Genomic DNA, 26,753 nt, shown 5'->3' on the forward strand with positions numbered 1-26,753 from the left:
GAACCTGAATGGGATCCCTGAATATTCAATGATTTTCCCATGTGGATATCTGGGATCTTCCTATGCTGTGTTGATACAGTCAAGCAATTTGCTGTGGGACTGGATCTGCTTGGGGGGGAACGGGATTCGTGAGGTCCACGGGAGTTAAAACGAGAATCCCTGCGGACTCCATGCCGTACTTTCGTATTAAGGTGGGATCCTTGTTTTGCCCAGTCCCATTTGCTGTACTGCAACAAATAGTTGCCTAGGATTAAGCTTCAGATCTGGTGATTGTCCGAAGGCCGGCACTGGTGGCGCTTCAATGCCAGCCATATTCACCAACGTTTCAAAATGATTGGGATGCCAAACAACATTAAAAGTTCCTGTTCCCTGGGCACAAATGAAGGAGTGTCTGTCTTCTCATTCCCTCTGTGGTTTCCTCACTTGAGTGCTGAGTATTGATGCACCTTCATGTCCAGTTTGTCTCTCTTGACTAGATTGTAAGCTCTTTGGAACAGGGACTGTCTCTTCTGTGCTTTGATGTACAGCGCTGCGTATGTCTTGTAGCGCTATAAAAATGATCAGTAGTATTAGCATGGAATGTTGCTACTCTTGGGGGATTCCAAATAATAGGAACATTCCGGAATCTCAAAGAATAACAACATTCCGGAATCCTGACTCGATACCTCAGGCTCCATTTCTGGCAGTCTTCAAATCTCAAGTTCAAGCCTACTTTGAAGCTGCTTCAATTCCAACCCCCAACCCTCCTTCTAAGCACCAATATCTGTCTTGTCATTCCTTCTGTAATTCCCCCACCTGAGCCCTGTGTATTGATGCACCTTCTTGACTAGATGGTAAGCTCTTTGGAGCAGGGACTGCCTCTTCTAGGTTTTGATGTACAGTGCTGTGTATGTCTTGTAGCGCTATAGAAGTGCTTAGCAGGAGCTTGCAGCCATCCAGGTACCAGCAGGGAACCTCTAGGCTGGGCAGAGGGGGTTTAGTGCCACTGAGTCCACCCGGTTCACTGATTTCGAATATCGAGCCCCAGAGGCAGCCAAGAGCGGGAGGGAAAAGCCGGCACTGGATGGGGGCGGGGCCAGGCTCCGTTCCGCTGCGCTCCACGCCGTCTCTTCCTCCCCGCCTGACCTTTGAAGTGCAGCGATCGCAGCCCACGTGCAACTGAGGACGGGTGTGAGAGAGACCGCGGACTGCTGCCAGCTGAGCTGCCCCCCAGGTAGGCTTCTGCCCCTGCTGATGCCATCTGCTAGCCGACTGACCCCCCCCCCCTGCAGAGGTTCTGGCACATCTGGGGGGGGGGGGGTGCGGGCTGCTGCTTTCTCTTCACTAGGGGGATGAATGCTCTGGCTCGGGCTAATAGTGGCTGCTGGGTGGGATCTGGACTGGGGACTCCTGGTTCTGTCACTGCTCCCCCCTCCCCAAAGAGCTCAGAATCGGTTACAAATTAAACGTATATAATTTCAGTCCAGGTTACAATTTGCCGTAGTTCTCCTTACAGTACAAGGTTTTCAGTTTGTCTCTTTCCTTCTACCCCCAGTCTGTTTCTCCCTGGGGTCTCTGTCTGTCTCTCTCCCCCCCTTCTCTCCAGTCTGTTGCTCCCTGGGGTCTCTTGTCTGTCTCTCTCCCCCCCTTCTCTCCAGTCTGTTGCTCCCTGGGGTCCTTGTCTCTCTCTCTCTCCCCCCCTTCTCTCCAGTCTGTTACTCCCTGGGGTCTCTGTCTGTCTCTCTCCCCCCCTTCTCTCCAGTCTGTTGCTCCCTGGGGTCTCTTGTCTGTCTCTCTCCCCCCCCTTCTCTCCAGTCTGTTGCTCCCTGGGGTCCCTGTCTGTCTCTCTTCCCCCCCCCTTCTCTCCAGTCTGTTGCTCCCTGGGGTCTCTGTCTCTCTCTCTCTCTCCCTCCCCTTCTCTCCAGTCTGTTGCTCCCTGGGGTCTCTGTCTCTCTCTCTCTCCCCCCCTTCTCTCCAGTCTGTTGCTCCCTGGGGTCTCTGTCTCTCTCTCTCTCCCCCCCCTTCTCTCCAGTCTGTTGCTCCCTGGGGTCTCTGTCTCTCTCTCTCTCCCCCCCCTTCTCTCCAGTCTGTTGCTCCCTGGGGTCTCTGTCTCTCTCTCTCCTCCCCCCCCTTCTCTCCAGTCTGTTGCTCCCTGGGGTCTCTGTCTCTCTCTCTCTCCCCCCCCTTCTCTCCAGTCTGTTGCTCCCTGGGATCTCTGTCTCTCTCTCTCCCCCCCCCCTTCTCTCCAGTCTGTTGCTCCCTGGGGTCTCTGTCTGTCTCTCTCCCCCTTCTCTCCAGTCTGTTGCTCCCTGGGGTCTCTGTCTGTCTCTCTCCCCCTCCTCCCCAGTCTGTTGCTCCCTGGGGTCTCTGTCTGTCTCTCTCCCCCTCCTCCCCAGTCTGTTGCTCCCTTGGGTCTCTGTCTGTCTCTCTCCCCCTCTTCCCCAGTCTGTTGCTCCCTGGGGTCTCTGTCTGTCTCTCTTCCCCCCTTCTCTCCAGTCTGTTGCTCCCTGGGGTCTCTGTCTGTCTCTCTCCCCCCCCTTCTCTCCAGTCTGTTGCTCCCTGGGGTCTCTGTCTATCTCTCTTCCCCCCTTCTCTCCAGTCTGTTGCTCCCTGAGGCTCTGTCTGTCTCTCTCCCCCCTCCTCCCCAGTCTGTTGCTCCCTGGGGTCTCTGTCTGTCTCTCTCCCCCTCCTCCCCAGTCTGTTGCTCCCTGGGGTCTCTGTCTGTCTCTCTGCCCCCCCTTCTCTCCAGTCTGTTGCTCCCTGGGGTCTCTGTCTGTCTCTCTTCCCCCCCTTCTCTCCAGTCTGTTGCTCCCTGGGGTCTCTGTCTGTCTCTCTCCCCCCCTTCTCTCCAGTCTGTTGCTCCCTGGGGTCCCTGTCTGTCTCTCTTCCCCCCCCCTTCTCTCCAGTCTGTTGCTCCCTGGGGTCTCTGTCTCTCTCTCTCTCCCTCCCCTTCTCTCCAGTCTGTTGCTCCCTGGGGTCCCTGTCTGTCTCTCTTCCCCCCCCCTTCTCTCCAGTCTGTTGCTCCCTGGGGTCTCTGTCTCTCTCTCTCTCCCTCCCCTTCTCTCCAGTCTGTTGCTCCCTGGGGTCTCTGTCTCTCTCTCTCTCCCCCCCTTCTCTCCAGTCTGTTGCTCCCTGGGGTCTCTGTCTCTCTCTCTCTCCCCCCCTTCTCTCCAGTCTGTTGCTCCCTGGGGTCTCTGTCTCTCTCTCTCTCCCCCCCTTCTCTCCAGTCTGTTGCTCCCTGGGGTCTCTGTCTCTCTCTCCCCCCCCTTCTCTCCAGTCTGTTGCTCCCTGGGATCTCTGTCTCTCTCTCTCCCCCCCCTTCTCTCCAGTCTGTTGCTTCCTGGGATCTCTGTCTCTCTCTCTTCCCTCCTCCCCAGTCTGTTGCTCCCTGGGGTCTCTGTCTGTCTCTCTCCCCCTCCTCCCCAGTCTGTTGCTCCCTTGGGTCTCTGTCTGTCTCTCTCCCCCTCCTCCCCAGTCTGTTGCTCCCTTGGGTCTCTGTCTGTCTCTCTCCCCCTCTTCCCCAGTCTGTTGCTCCCTGGGGTCTCTGTCTGTCTCTCTTCCCCCCTTCTCTCCAGTCTGTTGCTCCCTGGGGTCTCTGTCTGTCTCTCTCCCCTCCTTCTCTCCAGTCTGTTGCTCCCTGGGGTCTCTGTCTGTCTCTCTCCCCCCCCTTCTCTCCAGTCTGTTGCTCCCTGGGGTCTCTGTCTGTCTCTCTCCCCCCCCTTCTCTCCAGTCTGTTGCTCCCTGGGGTCTCTGTCTGTCTCTCTTCCCCCCTTCTCTCCAGTCTGTTGCTCCCTGGGGTCTCTGTCTGTCTCTCTCCCCTTCCTCCCCAGTCTGTTGCTCCCTGGGGTCTCTGTCTGTCTCTCTCCCCCTCCTCCCCAGTCTGTTGCTCCCTGGGGTCTCTGTCTGTCTCTCTGCCCCCCCTTCTCTCCAGTCTGTTGCTCCCTGGGGTCTCTGTCTGTCTCTCTGCCCCCCCTTCTCTCCAGTCTGTTGCTCCCTGGGGTCTCTGTCTGTCTCTCTTCCCCCCCTTCTCTCCAGTCTGTTGCTCCCTGGGGTCTCTGTCTGTCTCTCTCCCCCCCCTTCTCTCCAGTCTGTTGCTCCCTGGGGTCTCTGTCTGTCTCTCTCCCCCCCTTCTCTCCAGTCTGTTGCTCCTTGGGGGTCTCTGTCTGTCTCTCTCCCCCCCCTTTTCTCTAGTCTGTTGCTCCCCAGGAATTTATCTTTGCATCCAGGCCACCTCCTCCCCCCTAACCCCTACCATCAAAAGCTTCAGCTTCACCTGCCTTAACAGAGACTGACGATGTACCGGTAACAGTTCCAGCTCACTGATTCCTCCTATTCATTCCATTTTCTTAGGTTAGTCATAATATGTAGTAAACGGTTTCCCCTTGTGTCTATTTTTCATTAATTCCCCTTTAGTTTTGCACATTGTGGTTAAGCTTGCAGCTCATCCACTGTCTGAGATCTCTCCCCCCCACGGTCCCTTTGCTCTCTCTCTCCCACTGACTGCATGTGTGGCTGAAGCAAGCCTGAGCCTGGCTCTCCTCTCTGCAACACCAGGCTTTCACGTCCTCTCTTGTTCTTGGGATGTGAACACCTGTGTCTCCTTTTGGTGTTTTGGCAAATACATTGTACCTGCTTATATTTCACAGTGGGCTGGTCCAGTGTCCATAGTCCTAAGCTGCATAATTAAATGGTTGCAGTTTTTGCTGCCGTAAACACTACAATGTTTTTGTAAAAATAATTATGTAGCTTTGGACTATATCTTACACTCTTTTTTTTTTTTTTTTGGGGGGGGGGGCGGCAACCACCTGCCAGTGTTTAGAAAGGGCCCCTTCCTCTTTTGGGGTGCCTTAAGGGGAGGTGCCTTCTCAGCCCTTGCAGTATAAAGTCTGTTTTACTACATGGGTTCTAGCTAAGTACCACTGTTTGAAGGTCCATCAAGCCCAGTGTCTTGTTTCCATCTGCCCAGTACGCCAACTTTTATGTTCTTATGTGAGCCAAGTCGAGGACACTTCCAGGTACTTGGGACCTGGGTTGGCTATTGTTTGAAACAGGATACTGGGCTTAATTGACCTTCGGTCTGTTTCAGTACGGTAGCACTTTTGTGAGCCATGTATAGGATAATCAAGCCATTGTGACCTCACTTCTGAGTTTGGCTCTCAGGCATTGGTGGAATGAGGCATTATGACATCACAATCTCAGCTCTGGAATGTTGCTACTCTTTGGGTTTCTGCCAGGTACTTGTGACCTGGGTTGGCCACTGTTGGAAACAGGATACGGGCTTGATGGACCTTCGATCTGTCTTATGTTCTTATGTGAGCCAAGTATAGACAATCGAGCCATTGTGACATCACTGCTGAGATAGGCATTGGTGGAATGAGGCATTATGACATCACAATCTCAGCTCTGGAATGTTGCTACTCTTTGGGTTTCCGCCAGGTACTTGGGGACCTGGGTTGTCCATGGCTGGAAACAGCATTCTGGGCTTGATGGACCTTCTTTATGGCTTAGCCCCTAAATATATAACAGACCTTTTCTCTTTCACGACCAACAGACATAGGCGAAGCTCACACCCGAACTTTGTTTCTCCACCGGTTAGAGGTTGTAAATTTAAAAGTCATCACCAACATCTTTTCTCACACCAAGCAGCACTGTGGGATAAAGATCTAGTACAATTACTCGTGCCTACTACCTATAGGGAATTCAGGAAACATCTAAAAACCAACCTATACAATCTTAGTCCTCAACAAACGATTTCTAGAACTGTCAATTTACCAAGTCTATACTTTGTTGATTCCACTCAATCTGTAACATGTTTAATCACTGTAAACCGCATAGAACTTCACGGTCCTGCGGTATATTAAAAAAAATTGTTGTTATTATTATTCTTTATGTGGTAGTGGATTTGCTTTGAGCCACCCCTGTTGGTCATCTTGGATTTGAATTTAGCTTATGCCTTTGCCACATTTTACATTCAGATAACACTTTTTATTTTGCCTCTTTTGGGGTTTAGAAACATAGAAAATGACAGCAGAAAAGGGCCTTGGCCCATCAAGTCTGCCCACTCTAATGACCCACCCCCCCAACTTCACCCCCCAAGAGATCCCACATGCCTATCCCATCTTCTTTTAAAATCTGGTACGTTGCTGGCCTCGATCACCTGCAGTGGAAGTTCATTCCAATGATCAACCACCCTTTCGGTGAAGAAATACTTCCTGATGTCACCATGAAATTTCCCGCCCCTTATTTTCAGCGGATGCCCTCTTGTGGCCGTGGGACCTTTAAGAAAGAAGATATCATCTTCCATTTCAATATGGCCCGTGATATATTTAAACGTTTCAATCATGTCTCCTCTCTCTCTATGTTCCTCGAGTGAGTATAGCTGCAATTTACTCAGCCTTTCCTCGTACGGGAGATCTTTGAGCCCAGAGACCATCCTGGTGGCCATTCGTTGAACCGACTCAACTCTCAGCACATCTTTTTGGTAATGTGGCCTCCAGAATTGTACACAATATTCCAGATGAGGTTGAGAAATGTCTGTCCATCTAATATGGAGGGTTATTTTCCTCCAAAAATTAAATAAAATGGGATGAAGTTTGGCACGGAGGAGAAATAAACAGTAAAAAGACAAAATATAATTGACTTTGAAAATGGGCCAGATCAGTCCAGGGGTGCCAGAGAAATAAATAACTTTGCAATTGGTCTCAATTTAAATTCTGGCTATTTGACAAAATCTCATCAAATCACCAGAATTGTATATTTCTCAGTGAAGAAAACTTCAGAGTTTGTTGTTGGTTTTTGTTTTGTTTTTTTAAAGGCCATCAGAAGCAGCATTCAGAATCCATGTCGCTTGCACCGAGTCTATGCCACTCACTTCCTCATCAGCCTAGTTTAATTCCATAGCCTTAAATTAGATATCATGGTTAATAAGTTTATTTTTGAAAATATAATGAATTATCTTTGAACAAGATGTTGCTTTGGATACTGAATGGAAGCCAGGCCCTGAAGCAGAATATTGCGAAACAGGCATGTCGGCACTGGCTTTATATGACGACAGTTAAAGGTTCTCAAAAGTAGTAGCTGAGAAGGTAAGGAATAAGAGGTTAGCTTTCATAAACTACAAAAGATCACAGAAAGAGGAAGACAGGCAAACATATCTGGAAAAGTTAAGAGAAGCTGGTCGAGAAGTCAGGAGAGCAAAGATGCAAATGGAAGAAAAAATAGCCAATGTGGTAAATTGGGGGACAAGACACTTTTTTAGGTATATTAGTGATAGGAAGACGTGCAAAAGTGACATTGTGAGACTCAAGTTTCAAGTTTATTGACTTTTAATATACCGACCATGAACAAGTATCTGGCCGGTTTACAATAAAATTTAAAAAGAGATAAATAATTAAAAAATAATGAAAGTGCACACCAAGGACGTTTACTGGACAGACTTGAAAGTGAGGGAAAAAGGGAAAGGGGGGGAAAGTTACATGTTAGAAGAAGAAAGGAGAAAGAGGGAAAAGGATAAAACATACGGGGTGGGATCGCTTTATAAAAGAAGAAGAAAAGAAGGAAAAAGAGAAGAAAAAGAGAGAAAAAAAAATGCTCTAAGCACAGGAAAAGGCATCGCTAAATAAAGTCTTCAGGCTTATCTTGAATTTATAAAGTTGTTGTCCGAATAGGAGGTGCTGTGGCAGAGCATTCCACAAAGTTGGAGCTACTACTGCAAAATTTATTTTTCTAGTGTAAAAGAAATGTTTTATGGAAGGAATCAACAAGAGTTTCTGATCTGCTGACCTCAATATACGTGTTGGGCATTGAGGGATGAGAAGGTGAAAGGGAGAAATATGCAGAAAGGCTGAAGTACCAGGAGCAGGACTGCAGAAAACAAACGCAATTAGGGATGGAGGAGTGGTAGACGCTGATCGATTTTCAGAGGGTTGTGTTTGTGAGGTAGACAAAGCGATGGGGCTGTATGATGGACATCTGAGGGTGCTGAAGGAACTTAGGGAAGTTCTGGTAGCTCCGCTGACTGACCTTTTCAGTGCTTCTTTAGAGTCTGGAGTAGTACTGGAGAACATTTTTATAAACGATATTGCTGAAGGGTTGTCGGATAAGATTTGCCTTTTTGTGGACGATACCAAAATCTACGGTAGAGTAGACACACCGAATGGTGTGAATAACTTGAGGAAAGACCTGGCGAAGCTTGAAGAATAGTCTGAAATTTGGCAGTTAAGATTTAATGCTAAGAAAGGCAAGGTCATTCATTTGGGTTGCAAAAATCCAAGGGAACGGTACAGTTTAGGGGGTGAAGAACTTATGTGCACGATGGAAGAGCGGGACTTGGGTGGAATTGTATGTGATGATCTTTAAGGTGGCCAAACAGGCTGAAAAAGTGACGGCGAAAGCTAGAAGGATGGTAGGGTGCATAGGAAGAGGTATGGCCAGTAGGAAAAAGGAGGTATCGATGCCCCTGTGTAAGACTCTGGTGAGACCTCATTTAGATAGATTATCGTGTACAGTTCTAGAGACCATACCTTCAAAAAGATATAAACAGGACGGAGTCGGTTCAGAGGAAGGCTACTAAAATGGTTAGTGGCCTTTATCATAAGGCATATCGGGACAGACTTAAAGTGAACAATTTTTATTGATGACAACCAATAAATACAGAACAGTGAATACCAAATCGGTCAACTTCTAAGGTAGATAAAATGAGATACATACTCATACATGGATTAGTCAGAGTCCATGGTCATCAAGCACTCTTTTCCAATAAAGAATTTCATAGGAAAAAGAAAAGGGAAATTACCCTCGTATCCCTCCCTTTTCCCCCCCAAACCTCCCCAACATATCAGACAGCAAACCAAAGCAGACTGCTACAAAGACCCCCTCCAAGGAGATCGTCCTAGGACTTGTTCACTTATAGTCCTCGGATTAGGCTAGTAAGCTAAAATCTGCAACATCGGGATAGACTTAAAGATCTCATCTCGGTATGTATACTTTGGAGGAAAGGTGGGGGAGGGGAGATGTTTAAGTACCTAGAAGGAGAGTGTGGTATAGTGGTTAGAGCTACGGCCTCAGCACCCTGAGGTTGTGGGTTCAAACCTTGCGCTGCTTCTTGTGACCCTGGGCAAGTCACTTAATCCTCCACTGAGCCCACCAGGACAGACAGGGAAAAATGCTTGAAGTATTTGTATGTAAACCACTTTGAGTATGGTTGTAAAACCACAAAGAGTCCCAATCCCCTTTCCTTACTTACATGCACATAAATGTGCATGTGACAAGTCTTTTCTTTGAAAGGAAGCTCTGGGAATGAGAGGGCTTAGGATGAAGTTGAAAGGTGATAGGCTTGACCTGGATTGGCCAACGTGAAGATGGGCTAGAAGATGGACTATTGGTCTGGCCCTGTAAGGCTGTTCTGATGAGTAATCCAAGGAAACAAAGGGTGGTAGATGTGTGGAAGAGGTGATGAGACAGTCTGAATTCAAGAAAGCCTGGGACAGGTATGTGGGATCTCTCAGGAAGAGGAGGAGATAGTGGATGGTCCATTGGGTCTTTATCTGCCATCATGTTTCTATGTCGCTTGACTCTCCCTTTGGAAGAAGTGTCCTCTGCCTGACCAGTTGATTTTGCAATCTGGTGGAGTAATGTTACCATTATTTTGGCTCAGAGTTCTCTCTGTGAATCCTTGTTTTATCTATCTAGATAAATTTCATGGTGTGTTGCCAGTACCGGGTGAGGTTCAGGATATGTAGTCTCGGGTAACGTATCTAGAGTTGGTACGGGCTATCTTCCTGTAGACTCTTGAGCCAAGACTGTAGGGTTCCATGTGGATGATATATTTTTAATCTTTTTGTTTGTTTGTTTTTTTCTTCTCACCCCGTGCAGAAAGGATGTGGTGGATTTTTCTGTGGCTATCTGTTGCTTCCTTGGAATGTGCCTCCAAAGACTTAATAAATATCTGCATGGATGCCAAACATCACAAGTCCAAGCCAGGGAAGGAAGATGATCTCCACGGCCAGGTAACCAACCTTGTTAATGAAGGGGCACTTTGAGAGCTAGGGATAACAGAAATCCAAAGCATTCGCCACAACCCCCTTTTTTCAAGGTATTGTCCAATGAAACATGATTGCAGCTGATTTGGGTTAGCTCGTATGTGTTATTTCTGGCTAAACGGGTGAAAATTCAATGTTGGCAGGTGTTAGTAGGGACACACTAGAGATGAGACAGTGATGACATCTAAGTCCTGGCCAGTGAAGGTCAGGTTGTGTCCATTGGCGTGTCATTGTCCTAGATCCTCAAGGCACAGGGGGATCAGTTTTTCTTTCTCCGTTTCCCTTCTGTCCTACACATTCTAGCACACACTTCCTGCTCCATCTCATTCCCACAGCTTCCTATCGCCTTGATGTCCATTTTTTTTTTTTGCTGAGACCAAAGTCTGCTTTCTGTGTTAACTTCTCCTCGGGGGTCCCTGTTGCTCCCCACATGCGATGCTATTATTCATTCTGAGTTATCTTGGTGTAGCAAGCTTCCAAAATGCCATGTCATTGCAGTTGCAGAGAGAACATTCTGGACCTCTGCTCCAGAAAAGAGGTCCTAATCCATATAGCAGGAGGAGGAGGTATAGTCGGGGTTTTATCCAGTGGGATTTAACCATGAGCTTTCAGAGAGAAGACCTAAGAACGAGAGAGGAGCCATGTCATTCCTCTCCTGGAGGGTGGAGGTCCAGCTAAGAAGGCTGTAGAGGAGCAGTGAGTGGTACAATGCATCCAGGGGCCCACCAGAGCCTTATCTCTTTGGTGAAGGGGCTGCTGGTCTGTAAATCAGCTGTTCCCTTGGAGTTATAAGGAGCAGATGAGTGTCTCCTGCCTGTCTTGAACTGTACAAAGAAGTCGGTCTAATTGCAGCTATCTCGTGAGTCATAGAGTGCCCTATTGCAAGGGATCTGGCCACAAAGACTTGATCTTAAACCTTGACAATGCTGACAATCATAAATGTCGTTTGGGAAAGAGACTGAAAAGCAAGAAGCAGCAGAATAGGTGGATGTCAACTTCCCGATTAGTGGTAGAGGATAATTCATCCACTCCGGGGCTTGACCTTTTCACATCGCTGGATCACGTAGTTCAGGTTTCTCTCATCAGCTGCACCACTGATATAGTAAGCTTCTGCCACCCAGGAAATTGATAACATCTGAAGGAGAGTTAGCTATTACCATCCCTGGATAAGAGCCCAGTAGTCCTATTGCCACCCCTTAAGATAGATAACTAGAAGCTCAGAAATTCATATAATATAATCCTATTGTCTAATGAAAGAGAATACAGGGTATCTAGAAGAGATTTTGATATACGTTGTAAGGGGCAAGTCACACGGAAATATCTTTAAAACAAATAAGAGGAAATATTTGTTTCACTTTGAGAATAGTTAAGCTCTGGAACACATTGCCAGAAGGATGTGGAAACAGCAGTTTGCATAGCTGGATTTAAAAAAGGTTTAGACAAGTTTCTAGAGGAAAAGGCCATAGTTGTCCTATTGAGACGGATATGGGGGAAGCCTCTGCTTGCCCTGGATTGGTAGCATGGAATGTTGCTCTCATTGGGGTTCTGGAATCTTGCTATTCTTTGGGATTCTGGTTGGAATGTTGCTACTCTTTGGGATTCTAGAATTTTGTTACTCTCTGGGATTCTGGAATCTTGCTATTCTTTAGGATTCTGCATGGAATGTTGCTACTCTTTGGGGTTCTAGAATCTTGTTACTCTCTGGGATTCCGGAATCTTGCTATTCTTTGGGATTCTGGTTGGAATGTTGCTACTCTTTGGGATTCTAGAATTTTGTTACTCTCTGGGATTCTGGAATCTTGCTATTCTTTAGGATTCTGCATGGAATGTTGCTACTCTTTGGGGTTCTAGAATCTTGTTACTCTCTGGGATTCCGGAATCTTGCTATTCTTTGGGATTCTGCGTGGAATGTTGCTACTCTTTGGGGTTCTGGAATTTTGTTACTCTCTGGGATTCTGGAATCTTGCTATTCTTTGGGATTCTGCGTGGAATGTTGCTACTCTTTGGGGTTCTGGAATTTTGTTACTCTCTGGGATTCCGGAATCTTGCTATTCTTTGGGATTCTGCGTGGAATGTTGCTACTCTTTGGGATTCTAGAATTTTGTTACTCTCTGGGATTCTGGAATCTTGCTATTCTTTAGGATTCTGCATGGAATGTTGCTACTCTTTGGGGTTCTAGAATCTTGTTACTCTCTGGGATTCCGGAATCTTGCTATTCTTTGGGATTCTGCGTGGAATGTTGCTACTCTTTGGGGTTCTGGAATTTTGTTACTCTCTGGGATTCTGGAATCTTGCTATTCTTTGGGATTCTGCGTGGAATGTTGCTACTCTTTGGGGTTCTGGAATTTTGTTACTCTCTGGGATTCCGGAATCTTGCTATTCTTTGGGATTCTGCGTGGAATGTTGCTACTCTTTGGGGTTCTGGAATTTTGTTACTCTCTGGGATTCTGGAATCTTGCTATTCTTTGGGATTCTGCGTGGAATGTTGCTACTCTTTGGGTTTGTACCAGGATTGACCACTGTTGGCAATGGAAACACGGTACTGGGCTAGATGGCTCATTGGTCTGTCCTAGTATGGCTAGTCCTATATTCTGATGCACCTTTGCAATCTGCAACTTGTATGAAAGTTCCTGAAATTAGTGAAGTTGCACCAAGGAGATCTGTCAAAGTTTAAGGGGTTGCAACCATTTTGCCTTTTGATTTTTGTCCATCCTTACCGAGTGCCCATGAAAAGGACTTTTTTTTTTTTTTTTTTGTTCAATAAATTTTTATTCAGTATTTTAAAAAAATACAAGGAGCAATTCAAATACATAAAAGTAGTATAACATTTTGCATTAATATACAGTTAATTATAAAGGCCCATATTATTAAGAAAAGCTCAGAGTACTGGATTTGTTTGTGGTGATGTATGACAATAGAAAGTGAAATAGGACAAAGTAAAAATTGAAAGAGAGAGGAAAAAAGAAGAGAGAAAGAAAAAAAAAAAAATTTTTTAAAGAGAGGAGAAGACAGGAGTGTCTACATAGTAGAATGTACATATGAATCTAAAAATGACCAGGGTGATTTTTTGTTTTTCCAATCCATGAAAAGGACTTTTTAATCGTAAAGCCAGTCATCCTTTCTGCATATGTGCCGAACTCTGGAGAGACTCACTCATTGGAGGAGACTCCTTTCAAATCTGTGTGCCATGAGATAGTTGAAAGGGGGAGGAGAGTAAATTAAGCCATAGTCGTCATAAATTACAGCTCAGGGATGACCCTCGGCCTCAGATAACTAGAGGCCCATTTACATTGCTATTGATTGCTATCTGTAGTCTAGAAAACAAAACCTACAAGTGGCTAATGTGGCCAAAACCAAAGGGAGGGGGGAGGGGCTTTTTAGTATTTTAGGACCATCTTTTCCCTTACTATGGGCAATTCACTTATTTTGTTATTTAGGGACCCAGAACATAAGAATTGCCGCTGCTGGGTCAGACCAGTGGTCCATCATGCTCAGCAGTATGCTCACGCCAAAGACCAGCGCCCTAACTGAGACTAGCCCTACCTGCGTCCGTTCTGGTTCAGCAGGAACTTGTCCAACTTTGTCTTGAATCCCTGGAGGGTGTTTTCCCCTATGACAGACTCCGGAAGAGCGTTCCAGTTTTCTACCACTCTCTGGGTGAAGAAGAACTTCCTTATGTTCGTACGGAATCTATCCCCTTTCAACTTTAGAGAGTGCCCTCTCATTCTCCCTACCTTGGAGAGGGTGAACAACCTGTCTTTATCTACTTTGTCTTGAATCCCTGGAGGGTGTTTTCCCCTATAACAGCCTCCAGAAGAGCGTTCCAGTTTTCTACCACTCTCTGGGTGAAGAAGAACTTCCTTACGTTCGTACGGAATCTATCCCCTTTCAACTTTAGAGAGTGTCTTCTCGTTCTCCCTACCTTGGAGAGGGTTAACAACCTGTCCTTATCTACTAAGTCTATTCCCTTCAGTACCTTGAATGTTTCGATGATGTCCCTTCTCAATCTCCTCTTTTCAAGGGAGAAGAGGACCAGTTTCTCTAATGGGAAGAATACGCCTGTATTGTATTATATTAATAATAATTTTATTTTTTGTATACCACTATACCAGAAGTTCAAAGCAGTTCACAACAAGAGAATACATACAATCAGTAAATAGAATACAAGACAGTCAAAGAATACATCAGGAAGCATGGAGAGTTAAATCAATGACCATTGTTTAAATGTGCACATATCAAGCAGGTAACTTTTACGGATTTGCAGTGGTCGTTTTGGGGCTCAGATACAACTGTCACCATTATCTGTGGTTGCAAATTGAGGGACAGATCTGTGAGTTCTTGGAAGGTGACCCACAGGGACAGGTTTCAATTTCTTGCTTTCATAAAGCATAGAATGAACATTAACTCTTAGTTATCAGCTGGTATTGGAAACTTGGAGTAGATCTGGGTAGGCAAAGGTGTTCTCTTGTTGAAGAATGGAGATGTAGTAATATCACGGCTTGGTTACTTCCATTTTTTACATCTCTGAACCATACGTTTTGCTTCCAATGGGAAAACAGGATAGGACATTAAATTCCCCTTTTTGATCTAATTAAGGGGAACGAATGGTATGCTGCAAACACCGACTGTGAGAGAAAGCGGAGGTTAACAAGATGATCTGCCAAATGCTAAAATATACAGGCATTTCATTTCTCTTCTGTTCTGGTTAATAACAAATTTTTCTGTCCTGTGATTCTCATTCTCTGTCAACCTGAGACTGCAATAAATAGCTACCTAGGCCCCTTTTCTGCATTCCTTTTCTGTGAAATCGTTCTATGTTCTGTTTCTCTAACAGATAAGACGTCGTATGATGGGCCCATAAAACAAGTGAAAGGCCCCCCAGTGCCACCCAGGGACATGAGTAGCCATGGAAATGTCATCTATAAATCAGTGAAAGAAAGTCCTGTTAGCAGCATGAGAATTGCCCAAGAGTTTGGTTAGAGCACAAGACGGAGATAAGAGATTAGATAACCTGAGCTAATAAATATGTATGTACATGGTAATTAGAAGTCTGTCACATTACTCTTCAACCTGAGAAAATACGACTCGATTACAGCCTTCACCAGGCAACTGCACTGGCTACCCATCCCATCAGGAATAACCTTCAAAACTTCATGTATCATTCACCGTATACTTTATGGAATTCCACGGCTCCTCTCGTCCAACTCTTCTCCAAAGTGTGGTCTACCTCTCGCAGAACCCTCAGCAGAATACTTCTAAATCTCCCCTCCACAAAAAAATCTTCAATACAAACATGTTTTCCACTCCATGCTCACTTTTCTTGGAGTAAAATCTTGGAATGACTTTTTTCTACGGATCCAAGATGGCCGCACGAGGAGTTGTTTGAGCTTCACTGAAGCGATCCGAACGGAACCTAACCACACCATATTCTGGAAGAAATTGAAAATTCAAGTTATTTGATACTTAATCACCTGTATCCTCCCCCCCTATTCTCCCTCCCCTCCCTCCTCGTCCCTCTCTAAGTCGCCTTGAGCCTACCTAGGTATGAGCGATGCATGAATAGATTAGATTAAATTTTAGCAAGTGGGAGGACCTTTTTGTAACACAATGCATTTGAGTGTTGGAGGGGGCAATGCCTCCCCAGGAGAACTCTGTTCCTGTGCCGTGGAGAGAAATTCTCTGGGTGGGAGTACCGTTCTTCCGAATCTGTCAGTCTTGGCTTGTCTTGTTTGAAATGTTATGTGTTTGTGTGAGGTTTGTCCTGAGTTTTGTGTGCTGTATGAATAAGGTTTATTTCTGCTTTGTATAACTCTTCTTCCTGTCAGTGTGTTTGAGAGCAAAAAGAGTTGTATCTGTGCACAGATTATGAGTGCCTTTTGTGATTTCTTTGGTGTCTAGGCAAAAGAAGAACTAAGACACTCTTGTCCTCTGGGGTGCATTTGCGGTCTGACAATTTAATTTTTTTAATTTAATTTCATTCTTATATACCGCTAATAACCGTGAGGTTTCTAAGCGGTTTACAAAAATGAATGCATTAAAAGATACAATAAATAAAAAATAAATAAGATAGGTACTTGGAAATTCCCTAACTGTCCCAAAGGCTCACAATCTAACTAAAAGTACCTGAAGAGACAATTTATGAAAAATAAAGATAAAATATAAAGACAGAGATAGAGATAGAAATGAATATTCCACCAAGTAATGAATAAATAAATTTAAAGATAGAATTAAAAATAAATAAGTAAAATAAATAAAAAATAGAGATAAAACTCTCGCTTATAACTTTCTGTGGTACATAGCGCTGAACTTCAGGGATGTCACTTTTGAATCGTACATAGGGCTTTTCTAGCACCCTTTGTTTGAAATACCAGGATGATGGGGAAACTCTCTTGGTCGTGGCATCCGGCAATGTGGAAGGATTAAGGGCGTCTTGAGTAACATCGTTTTAATTATTTGTAAGTTTTATTGGGTCACTCCCTTGTTTTCTCATTTGAGGGCATCGTATTTAATAAATCTGCTCAATTGGGAGTTCGAGGTCAATCTGAAACATTAATTTGGGGTAAATCCTCTATCCTGGGGGGAAAAAGTGTGTACAGCCTTCCCCATTGATGTTTGGTATTGGAAGATCAAACTTCATGCCTTAATGTTGTGGGAGTTCTGTGAGGGAGGTTAAGTCTCCAAAGGAGAGAGAGAAGCACTTATCATCTCTCTGGAGCCCAAATATAGAAATGCTGTTCCCCAAATTCTGAATAAACTGCAAGGAAAGAGTGAGGAATCGAATGGTACTTTTGGGTGGGAGGGAGAGAGGGGAGGGGTCTTATTTAGATCATTGCTCCGTTGTTAAAGGATTTGGACCCTGGATCCTCTTTGAGGACTCTGTTCTCTGTTGCTTTAATGTTGGTTTTGTATATTCTGATTACAATATTAATAAAAAGATTTAACAATAAATATTACTTTATCAGTTCAGCGTAGGGTTAACAGATTTTCTGGAACGATAATCCAGAGCCGTGGCCCCATCCCGTTCTGCCTGAGTCATGCCCTGTCCCGCCCCTCAACCTGTTCGCTTGTCGGGAGGGCATCTGTGCACGCGATGCGATGATGTTATATGCGTGCCCGTGACATCACTGCGCAGATACCGTCCCGGATGTCGCTGTTAGCTGTAAGCTTTTCAAAACCCGGACCAAGTTTTGGAAAAGCCGTCCGGGGAAATTCAGACGTCTGGTAACCCTAGTTCATTGCAAAACCATGATACGGAACTACAGTGGTGCCTCGCATAACGAACGCCTCGCACAGCGAACGCTGCGCACAACGAACTTCATGTCTTGCTTCCTACAACGAACTTCGTTTCACACAACGAAGTCGCCCGAGCTGCATCCTTCCGCGCAGGCACTGCGCTTAACTGCCCTCTCTCCGCCTGGCTCCCTGTGCAGTGGCGGACCGTCGGCTCGCAGGGGCCCGGCGCCTACTGCTGATGCGTTGGGGGTGGCGGAGCTACTCTCGCCGCTTCCCCGATGCTAGAAAAAAAAAAAAATGAACAGTTAAGTCCCAGTTTTTGCCGCTGAGACTCTGCCCTCTCTCACTGTAAAATTAGACTCTACTTAGTCTGTCTTTAAATTTAAAAAATGTGTGTTGTTTTAAAAAACAATTATGTTTTTAGATGTATCTAAATAAAAATAATAACAAAAAATTTATCTTTTTTTATGTCATCTTAGCATATTTTATGCTACAGAACGAATTATTTTTTTTAACATGTATTGTTATGGGAAAACGCGTTTCACATAACGAACTTTTCGCATAACAAACTTGCTCCTGGAACCAATTAAGTTCGTTGTGTGAGGCACCACTGTATCTGGGAGGGGAAGGAGTAAGCGGTAATCTCCCGGCATATGTCTGAGGTGAGGCCATTTTAACTTCATCTCAGTGGAAGCCAAACTGTAATGGCTTGCCCTCTCCTCCCCTCCCCCCCTCCAAGAAACATGTGTGTTGCCAAATGGCCCTCCCCGGGTGCTTTGACACTTTGCTCTCTTTCTCCACAGTGTACCCCTTGGAAGGATAATGCCTGTTGCGCAGTAAACACCACCGTAGAGGCCCATAAAAATGTCTCTTACCTGTACGACTTTAACTGGAACCACTGCGGGATCATGAGTGAAAAATGCAAGGCCCACTTCATCCAGGACACGTGTTTCTACGAGTGCTCTCCAAATCTGGGGCCTTGGATCCAGCAGGTGAGAAGGGAGAAAGATCCACCCCCCCCCCCCAGTTTCTGCAAGATGGATTCAGGGCTCGTGTTATCTCGAGGGGTGTTATGTGGCCTCTCATTTGCTTTTTGCTTTGAATGTACATGCGTGTGTGGCAGCCACCAGCTTACCTGATCTCCATTTCTCCCTTGGGATCCTGCCACTGAAAGATCTAATCTAATCTAAACCTTAGGTTTGTATACTGCATCATCTCTACATTCGTGAAAGATGTGGGTCGTTGTTATGGTATGACGTTTGCTGCTTCATATAAGTCCCTGATCACCTATAGATATCTTTACCCTTTAATCACATTTTTATTTAAAAATACTTCCAACCAATAACCTTCTTCCTCAATCTCTGCTCAGACAGGACCCCCCCCCTCCCTCCTATTGTTCAAACCTTAAGTGGCTCCCTTTTCTATCTGACTTGTATATCTTTCCCCCCCCCCTATTCCCTTTCGTTTCTATACGTTGGTTCATTTTGTGTGTGGGGTTTTTTTTATTTTTTTGGGGGGGGGGGGTTTGTCCGTCACCCAAACTCATATTCTTAATATGTACACTGCTTAGAAACTTGATGGGTGGTTTATGAAATTTTAATTGAACTTGAAACGTGGAACATGTTGAAGTTGGTTCTGTGAATTCGCCTTTCTCTCCTCATTCCTTGAACAGGCTTAAAAAAAAAAGCCGAGGGGGTTTGTCAAGTGCCTTAACCCCTCGCCCAAATTCTAGGAGTCTTTCTGCGCCTTGGAGGTGCTGTCTGGCCATATCATTTCTTGCCATGTGGATTACAACATTGATTTTATAAACCCTGGTTTGGGTTTTAGCTGAGGCCTCTGTCCAGGGGCTACTTGCATGGGTGAGTGGTTTGTCTAAAAATTGCCACCCTCCCTGCATAAGTTCAATGCTTTTGAAGGCAGCTGCTTGTAACTGCCCCCCTAACCTTGAAGCTGCTGGTCTGGGTCACTGTTTATTTTGCCTAATGGGTGAAGCCGGCCCTGCACTGACCTTTCCCAATTAGAGGTCATCGCTTGCTTTGTGACCTGTCCTAATCCAAAACCCCTCTCTTGCAGGCGGACAGCAGTTGGCGGAAGGAACGGATATTGGATGTTCCACTCTGCCAGGAGGACTGCGAGAAATGGTGGGAGGACTGCAAAGGAGATGTCACCTGCAAGGACAACTGGCACAAGGGCTGGAACTGGACATCTAGTGAGTAGTAGAGTGGCAGAAGTTCTCTTGCCACGAGGGCCACCGCCCAGGGCAGTCCTGGATTCACCCCGGGGCACCTAGAGACCTGTAGTCTGGCTCTCTCCGTGAATGTGGTGGGTAAAGCCCAGCCTGACTTAGCTGTGGAGTTGGAGGTGGTGATGTAATGTAATGTTGATTATTTGAATTAAAAAAAAATAGGAACAAAAAAAAAGATTTACTCGATTTATAACCCAGTTAGCTTCATGAATTGAGAGTAAAACTTATTCATTCAACATGCGCATATATATATATATATATATGTGTGTATGTTTTTGATGTCCCCGCTAGCCTGAAGAATCTGTCCCTCTCCACCTTCTCTAACCCTTTCATGATTTTATAGGTCTCTATCATGTCCCCTCTAAGTCTCCGCTTTTCCAGGGTAAAGAGCCCCAGCTTCTCCAGCCTTTCGGCACATGCAAGGTTTTCCATGCCCTTAATCATTTTTGTTGCTCTTCTTTGGACCCTCTCGAGCATCTCCATATCCTTCTTAAGGTGCGGCGACCAGTATTGGACGCAGTACTCCAGATGCGGGCGCACCATTGCTCTATACAGCGGCAGGATAACTTCCTTTGTTCTGGAAGTGATACCTTTTTTGATAATGCCCAACATTCTGTTCGCCTTTTTTGAGGCCGCTGCACATTGTGCCGCTGGCTTCATCGTTGTATCCACCAATACCCCCAAGTCTTTTTCAAGTTTGCCTTCCCCCAATACCCTCCCTCCCATCGTATAGCTGTACATCGGGTTCCCTTTCCCTACGTGCAAGCTTATCTGCCATCTTTTTGCCCACTCACCCAGCTTGTTCAGGTCACTTTGTAGATCTTTGCATTCCTCAACAGTTCTGACCCTACTGGAGAGTTTAGTGTCGTCCGTGAATTTTATAACTTCACACTTCGTCCTTGTTTCTAGGTCATTAATGAATATATTGAACAGCAACGGTCCCAGCATTGACCCCTGTGGGTCACCACTCGTGACCCCTTTCCAGTCAGAGTAGTGTCCCTTTACTCCTACCCTCTGCTCCCTACTAGTCAACAAATTCTTTGACTGTGTCCAGGGAAGAAAAATTTCTGTTGAGTTTGGCTTGGGGCTGGCTGGCTGGCTGCCAGCCACTACATGTGCCTACCATTAGACGTGCCCACCACTAGATGTGACCTGTACCCTGTCCCGGCCTACCACTAGACCATCAGAGGGGGGACAGGGCACGCCATTTGGTTCGGAATTCTTTTTTCTTGGTTTTTCCTTATCTACAGGTGGGTGCGTCTTATGGAGTGAAAAATACGGTATGCCACTCGTCTATTCCAAGAGGCTTACAGAGTAACACGTTCCTGACACACAACCCATCGAGTTGCTCATTACCTCTGCTGTCGGCACTTGCTGACGTACGCATGAGATTCCCGAACTGAGTTCTGTGAACTCTTCAGGGATTCCTCAAGAAATTAGGTCGTATGAAAAAATATTTTAGGGTCTCTGCCATGTAGGGTTACCATATTTGTGAAGACGAAAAAAGAGGACACATGGCCCCCGCCCCTCCCCTAGCTGGTTGCCAGCTGTGTGCAGTCAGGCTATAGCAAGCTGCCCACAAACACCCCAGGCAACTTGCCTTCTATGGCGCCACCCCCCCACCCCCAAAGTCCCTTCTTGTGTTCATCAAATAATGAAAAGCCAATAATACTGCTTTTAGCTTGGGGAGAGACTAAGCTCCCTGGAGTTGCGTTCTGTTGACGAGAGACAAAATTGCTGCATTTTGGATCACCTGTAAAGATCTTAATTGGTCTTAAATGTCATTGTACGTTATACAAGTAGGTTCTCCTCCCTCATGATCTTCGTCTTATCTTCAGTTCTAATCCTGTGTTGTCGCTTTTTATGCATGGTGGGTTGCTGGCAACTCTGCAGCGCTGTATATGCATTGCTCGGATCCTTACCGCAGTATTCACATTGACAGGAAACAGGAATTTTTCAGTGTGAAGGGCTTTGGACGGCAGGGCGCAGGCAGTGCATATACGTTGGTGCAATAGTGTCAGTCACCACTCCAAGCATAGAAAAGAAACCTCTTGCAAAAATACACCTGGGAGAGGACAGGGGAGGGCTTGAGAGACCAAGGGAAATGCTGCTTCACTAAGGAGTGGAAGGGGCGTCTGTGTAGTTGCAACAGAGAAGGAGCTGGGAGGAGATGCAGAGACCAGATATATGCATAAGAACAGCCTTACTGGGTCAGAACAATGGTCCATCAAGTCCAGTAGCCCGTTCTCAAGGTGGCCAATCCAGGTCCCTAGTACTTAGCCAAAACCCAAATCCCCAAAGAATAGCAAGATTCCGGAATCCCAGAGAGTAACAAGATTCTAGAATCCCTAGAGAGTAGCAACATTCCAGAACCTCAAATAGTAGCAACATTCCAGAACCCCAAAGAGTAGCAGGGTTCCGGAATCTCAAGGAGTAGCAACATTCTAGAACCCCAAAGAGTAGCAGGGTTCCGGAATCACAAGGAGTAGCAACATTCCATGCTAGCGATCCAGGGCAAGCAGTGGCTTCCCCCATGTCTTTCTCAATAACAGACTATGGAATTTTCCTCCAGGAACTTGTCCAAACCCTTCTTAAAACCAGCTACGCTATTCGCACTTACCACAACCTCTGGCAATATGTTCCAGAGCTTAACTATTCTGAGTGAAAAGCAATTTCCTCCCACTGATTTTAGGTTCAAACAATTTTTATTGATGCGAAGAACAGCAAATACAATCCCAAGGTGCTCAGTACAAACAAATATGCATCGTATATAATAGTATAACAAGCATGGACAAAAGAAAAGAACATCAGCCCACTCTACTGAGGGCGAGCGAGGGTAAGGAGAGCAGAAAGGCACTCCGAGGCCCTGGACTCTTATGAGCCCTGAAAATGCCGCACCACCACCCTCCCCATACCAAATCCCCCTTACCCTGTCAGTATCCAATTCCAGAACCTTCCAAAGCCCCTCACTCCCTCCCCACCAGTACGCTCCCAGTCCTACTATCCGGGCACCCATCTTAAGACCGTACTGCGGCCCTTTGGATGCAAGGCTTGCAGATATGGCTCCCAAACATTTAAGAACAACATCTTTCGCTTCCTAGCCCCTCCCCTCCCAGATGGCCAACTGATGCAACTGGTTCCGCCAGTGCCAAAATGCTGGAGGGTCAGGGACTGTCCAGCACTGAAGAATACATTTCCTGGCCAGTAAATTCATCTTCCTACACAGAACCCAATGCCCCCTAGGCAAACGGCCAAAAGCCTCTGGCAAATCCAAGATAAAGTGGGCTAGGGTACTGCGCAGGGCTCTCCCAATTAACCCGGACATGTAAGAGATTATACGCCTCCAGAAGCGCTGGATAATGGGGCAGGTCCAGAAGGCATGTCCCAAAGTGTATCCCCCTGACCCACATTTATGACACAGTGGTGTAGGGAGACCCCCACTGTAATACAACTGGGTACGAGTGTAATAGGTGCGTAAGGTAACCCTATAGTGCGTTTCCCTCAACCAAGCAAACGGGGTAACCCCAGGTGTCGCCCTCAAGGTACGGGCTACATCCCAATGACCCAAATCAATTTGCAATTCCCCCTCCCATTTACCCCGGATGTTCTGGTAATCCTTGGCTGGTTGTAACTCTTGCAAACTAGCATGAATGCTAGACACCGAGAGGGACACCCCCCCCTCCCGATCAAACAGTTCCCGCAGCCTGGCCCCCATATGCAAGCGCAATAGTGCTCCATTTGATGACACGCAAATCGTGCGCCTCGGGTCTCCCCCCCCCCCATCCTAACGAGCAAATCTGCACAGGTCAACAGCTCCGCATCATCCCCCAAAATATGTTCTAAACAAGAAACTCCTTTTGCTCCCCAGGACAGGTACTCTCTGGATTTCCGTCTCGGAGGCTAAGGCCGGGTTACCCCGCAAGGACAAGAGATCTGTAACAGTCGGATCCCCACCCAGGGCTTGCACAAGCCGACGCCAGGCCACTTGCAATGCGCTAAATATTACACTGGATCGACTAGAAGGGGGCAGTGCCCTCCGAGGACTATGTAATAGCGCAAAAATCTCGCGTTCCATCAAAAGAGGGGTGTAACTGCCTGTCATGTTCACCCAATCTCCCAAATGGCGAAGCAAACACGTATGATTATAGACCCTCACATCCGGTAATCCTAACACCCCCCCCCTCCCCCCGTCTGCCAATTCCCCAGCAACTGAGACACCTGAAATTTTGGTTTCTTGGCCGCCCAACAGAAGCGAGTAATTCCTCTATAAAGAATGCGTAAATCTTTCTTCAGCAAGCAGAGCGGCAGAGTCTGCCATTCATACAGCCATTTGGGAAAGATGAACATCCTAACCGGGCAAATGCGCCCCATCGGAGAAAGGGCCAATGCGCTCCAGGTATCCAGCAGGAGCTCCGTCTGTTGCTGAAGCCTATCCACATTAAGACTATATAAACGGTGAACCGGTATGGTCATCAAAGTCCCCAAGTACACAAACTGCCCCGGGGCCCAAGTCAGCGGAAACCCATTCCCCCATTGGGCCTGAACCGCCGCAGAGGTTGCCAACGCCTCCGTTTTATCCAAATTTAAGCGGAACCCGGCATAGTCGCCCTATTCTTTTGTCAAGTCCAACAAGGCCATCATGGAGGGCAGAGGATCTGTTAGGTGTACTAAAATATCATTCGCAAAGGCCGATAACTTAAAAGATGAAGCTCCGATGTCAATCCCCCCGTATAGACGGCATCGCATATATATCCCGAATTAGGGGGTCCAAGGTTAACACAAACAGTGGGGATAAGGGGCAACCCTGTCTCTTCCCCCTAGAAATCGGGAACCGGTCCGTTTCAAAATCTTTCGACACGATTCTAGCCTGTGGGAGAGCGTACAATGCTTGCGCCACCGACGCAAAAAAAAAACCATCAGCCGCCAATGTGTCGTAAAGAAAGTCCCACCGCACCCTATCGAACGCCTTCTCGGCATCAAAGCTAACCAGCACAGGTGGGAGATTGCACGCCGCCCGCTGTTCCAAAGATGACGACAATTTTCGTACGTTCTTAGCTATGGTCCGTCCTTTCACAAATCCCACCTGAGCTTCGTGGATAAGGGAGGGAAACGCAGCAGCCATGATTTTCGCTAATAGTTTAACCTCTGTATTCAATAAGGAAATAGGACGGTAGGATCCTGCTGTTTCAGGGTCTCTATGCGGTTTAGGCGTGACGTATTCATCCCCTCCGGTAAAGCCTCTGCTCCAACCATAATATTAAACATCCGAGTGAGCGGCAGGGCAATCTCCTCACCCAAAAGCTTATAAAATTCAATACGCATGCCATCCTCGCCTGGTGCCTTCAGCAGAGGACTGTTCCCTATTGCCCAATACACTTCCTCCGGCGTTTTATTGTTGCATTCAAACACTCCCTGTCTGTCTCCGTGACACGGGGCAACGTTATCCCTTCCAAATAGGGGCCGGCTGTTACCCCCTCCTCCGACAGGGGGGGGCATAGAGGTTCTTAAAATAGCGAAAAAACACATCTCCGATCTCCGGGTCTGTGGTAACTCTCTCCCCCTAATCATTCCTCAGGGCCTGAACACTACGTAGGCCCGTCCCGGTAGAAACCAGGCGGGCCAGTAGTTTTCCCCCCCCCCCCCCTTATTCCCATATCTATAAAGCTGATACTTATAGTAAGCAAGGGATTTACGCGCCCGCTGTTTGTGCATGGGGTTGCCAGTTTGGCCATACCTCCTCCGGGCCCTTGCAACATCCCTCTCTAAATGCAGGATTTCCCTATCTCGAGCTTTTTTTGATGTGACTACTATAACTTAAGGGTATCCCTCCTCAACACCACCTTCACCGCTTCCCAAAATAAGCTGGAGTCCCCTTCTGCATGAGCATTATGCCGTTTGTAATCTTTCCATGTGCCCAGCACCCGTTCCATATAGGTCAAATCCCTATACAGTGCAAGCGGAAATACCCAGACCCCCCCCCCTCCACCCGTCTGCCACATCACTTGAACCCAGGCATGATCCGAGATTGTGTAGGGACCTATCTCCGCCCGCTCCAGCTTCCGAAACACCTGTTCAGTCACCCAAATATAGTCAATGTGAGACTGCGTACCGTGCGCCCGGGACACATGGGTCCTCCCACTGATTTTTAAAAGTATTTCCCTGTAACTTCGAGTGTCCCCTAGTCTTTGTAATTTTTGACGGAGTGAAAAATCGATCCACTTGTACCCGTTCTACTCCACTCAGGATTTTGTAGACTTCAATCCTATCTCCCCTCAACCGTTTCTTTTCAAAGCTGAAGAGCCCTAACCGTTATAATCTTTCCTCATACATTCCCTCATACTCTGGGGAATGTGGGCTAGTTTAAACTATGGGCTGGCCCTGGGCCAAAGCCTTAACCTAGTCCACAGGATAAGCCGGCTCTGCTTAAAGAGGCTGTGAGGAACCCAACAGTTCACACCGCCCGTAAAACAGCTGCTAGAACTGGTAGAATGAAGCTGTCGACTATTTCAAAGTGTGGTGATCATGAGGAACCCAAAACGCCTGAATGGGAAGAAAGCCCTGTACCTTCCAGTTGTGTAATTGCTATGGTAGGAGCTGGGACAGTTACTTTCCGAGTGTAGACATGGTGAGGCTTGTGCGGGATGAAGTTGACATCTTGTGAGCTCGTTTGCTTTGATCCTGTTCCCTTTTGGGCTCCGATTCACTGCCGGTGCTTTTGTCTCTCTCTCCCTTCACTCTCGTCCTTCTCTAGATCCAAGACTCAACCGTTGCCCTGTTGACGCCAAGTGCAAGAACTTCACCGAGTACTTTCCCCAGCCATCCGATCTGTGTGAGAAAATCTGGAGCAACTCGTACAAGTACACCACCTACAAGCGGGGCAGTGGCCGCTGCATGCAGCTCTGGTTCCAAGGCGTGGAGAATCCCAACGTGCGAGTGACAAAGTACTATGCTGATCTCCGGAACCAAGCCATGGTTTCTCTTCCTGCTCCGCTGCTGCTTCTGTTGACCCTGGTCCTAGCTTTGTCGAGCTGGGGGGGCCTGAGGAGCGACGGTGGGCTATGGCTCAGCTTCTGATACTTTAACTGGTGAGCTCTTCAAGGACTATGCAATCTGGTGCTCGACTGTATCGCCAGCCTCGATGAAATCCTAGATTTTTATTTTTTTTTTCCAAAGATGTAACCTTTTCTCCAGGATCAATGTAGCTGCTGCAACTCTCTCTGGAATAAATAAAGGATTACGCTGAAGTTGCTCTGTCA

At 46.7% G+C, this 26,753-nt stretch overlaps 1 protein-coding gene across 1 annotated transcript; it reads left to right on the top strand.

Annotated features, from left to right (window-relative positions):
• The first annotated feature begins 1,055 nt into the window (after positions 1 to 1,055).
• Positions 1,056 to 26,753, top strand: LOC117361999 (folate receptor alpha-like). The gene is made up of 5 exons (XM_033947683.1): positions 1,056 to 1,213; positions 9,853 to 9,986; positions 18,056 to 18,244; positions 19,326 to 19,461; positions 26,249 to 26,753. The coding sequence occupies exons 2-5, from the start codon at positions 9,858 to 9,860 to the stop codon at positions 26,569 to 26,571; spliced, it is 777 nt and encodes a 258-aa protein (XP_033803574.1). The 5' UTR covers positions 1,056 to 1,213; positions 9,853 to 9,857; the 3' UTR covers positions 26,572 to 26,753.

The sequence above is a fragment of the Geotrypetes seraphini genome, chromosome 6 (assembly GCF_902459505.1).
Source record: "Geotrypetes seraphini chromosome 6, aGeoSer1.1, whole genome shotgun sequence".
NCBI lineage: Eukaryota > Metazoa > Chordata > Amphibia > Gymnophiona > Dermophiidae > Geotrypetes > Geotrypetes seraphini.

Bases quoted from the DNA above. Each gene is read 5' to 3' on its own strand.
- LOC117361999 (XM_033947683.1), top strand. From the start codon at position 9,858: ATGTGGTGGATTTTTCTGTGGCTATCTGTTGCTTCCTTGGAATGTGCC. The intron at 9,987-18,055 runs GTAACCAACCTT...CTTTCTCCACAG, and splicing joins AAGATGATCTCCACGGCCAG to TGTACCCCTTGGAAGGATAA. The intron at 18,245-19,325 runs GTGAGAAGGGAG...CCTCTCTTGCAG, and splicing joins TGGGGCCTTGGATCCAGCAG to GCGGACAGCAGTTGGCGGAA.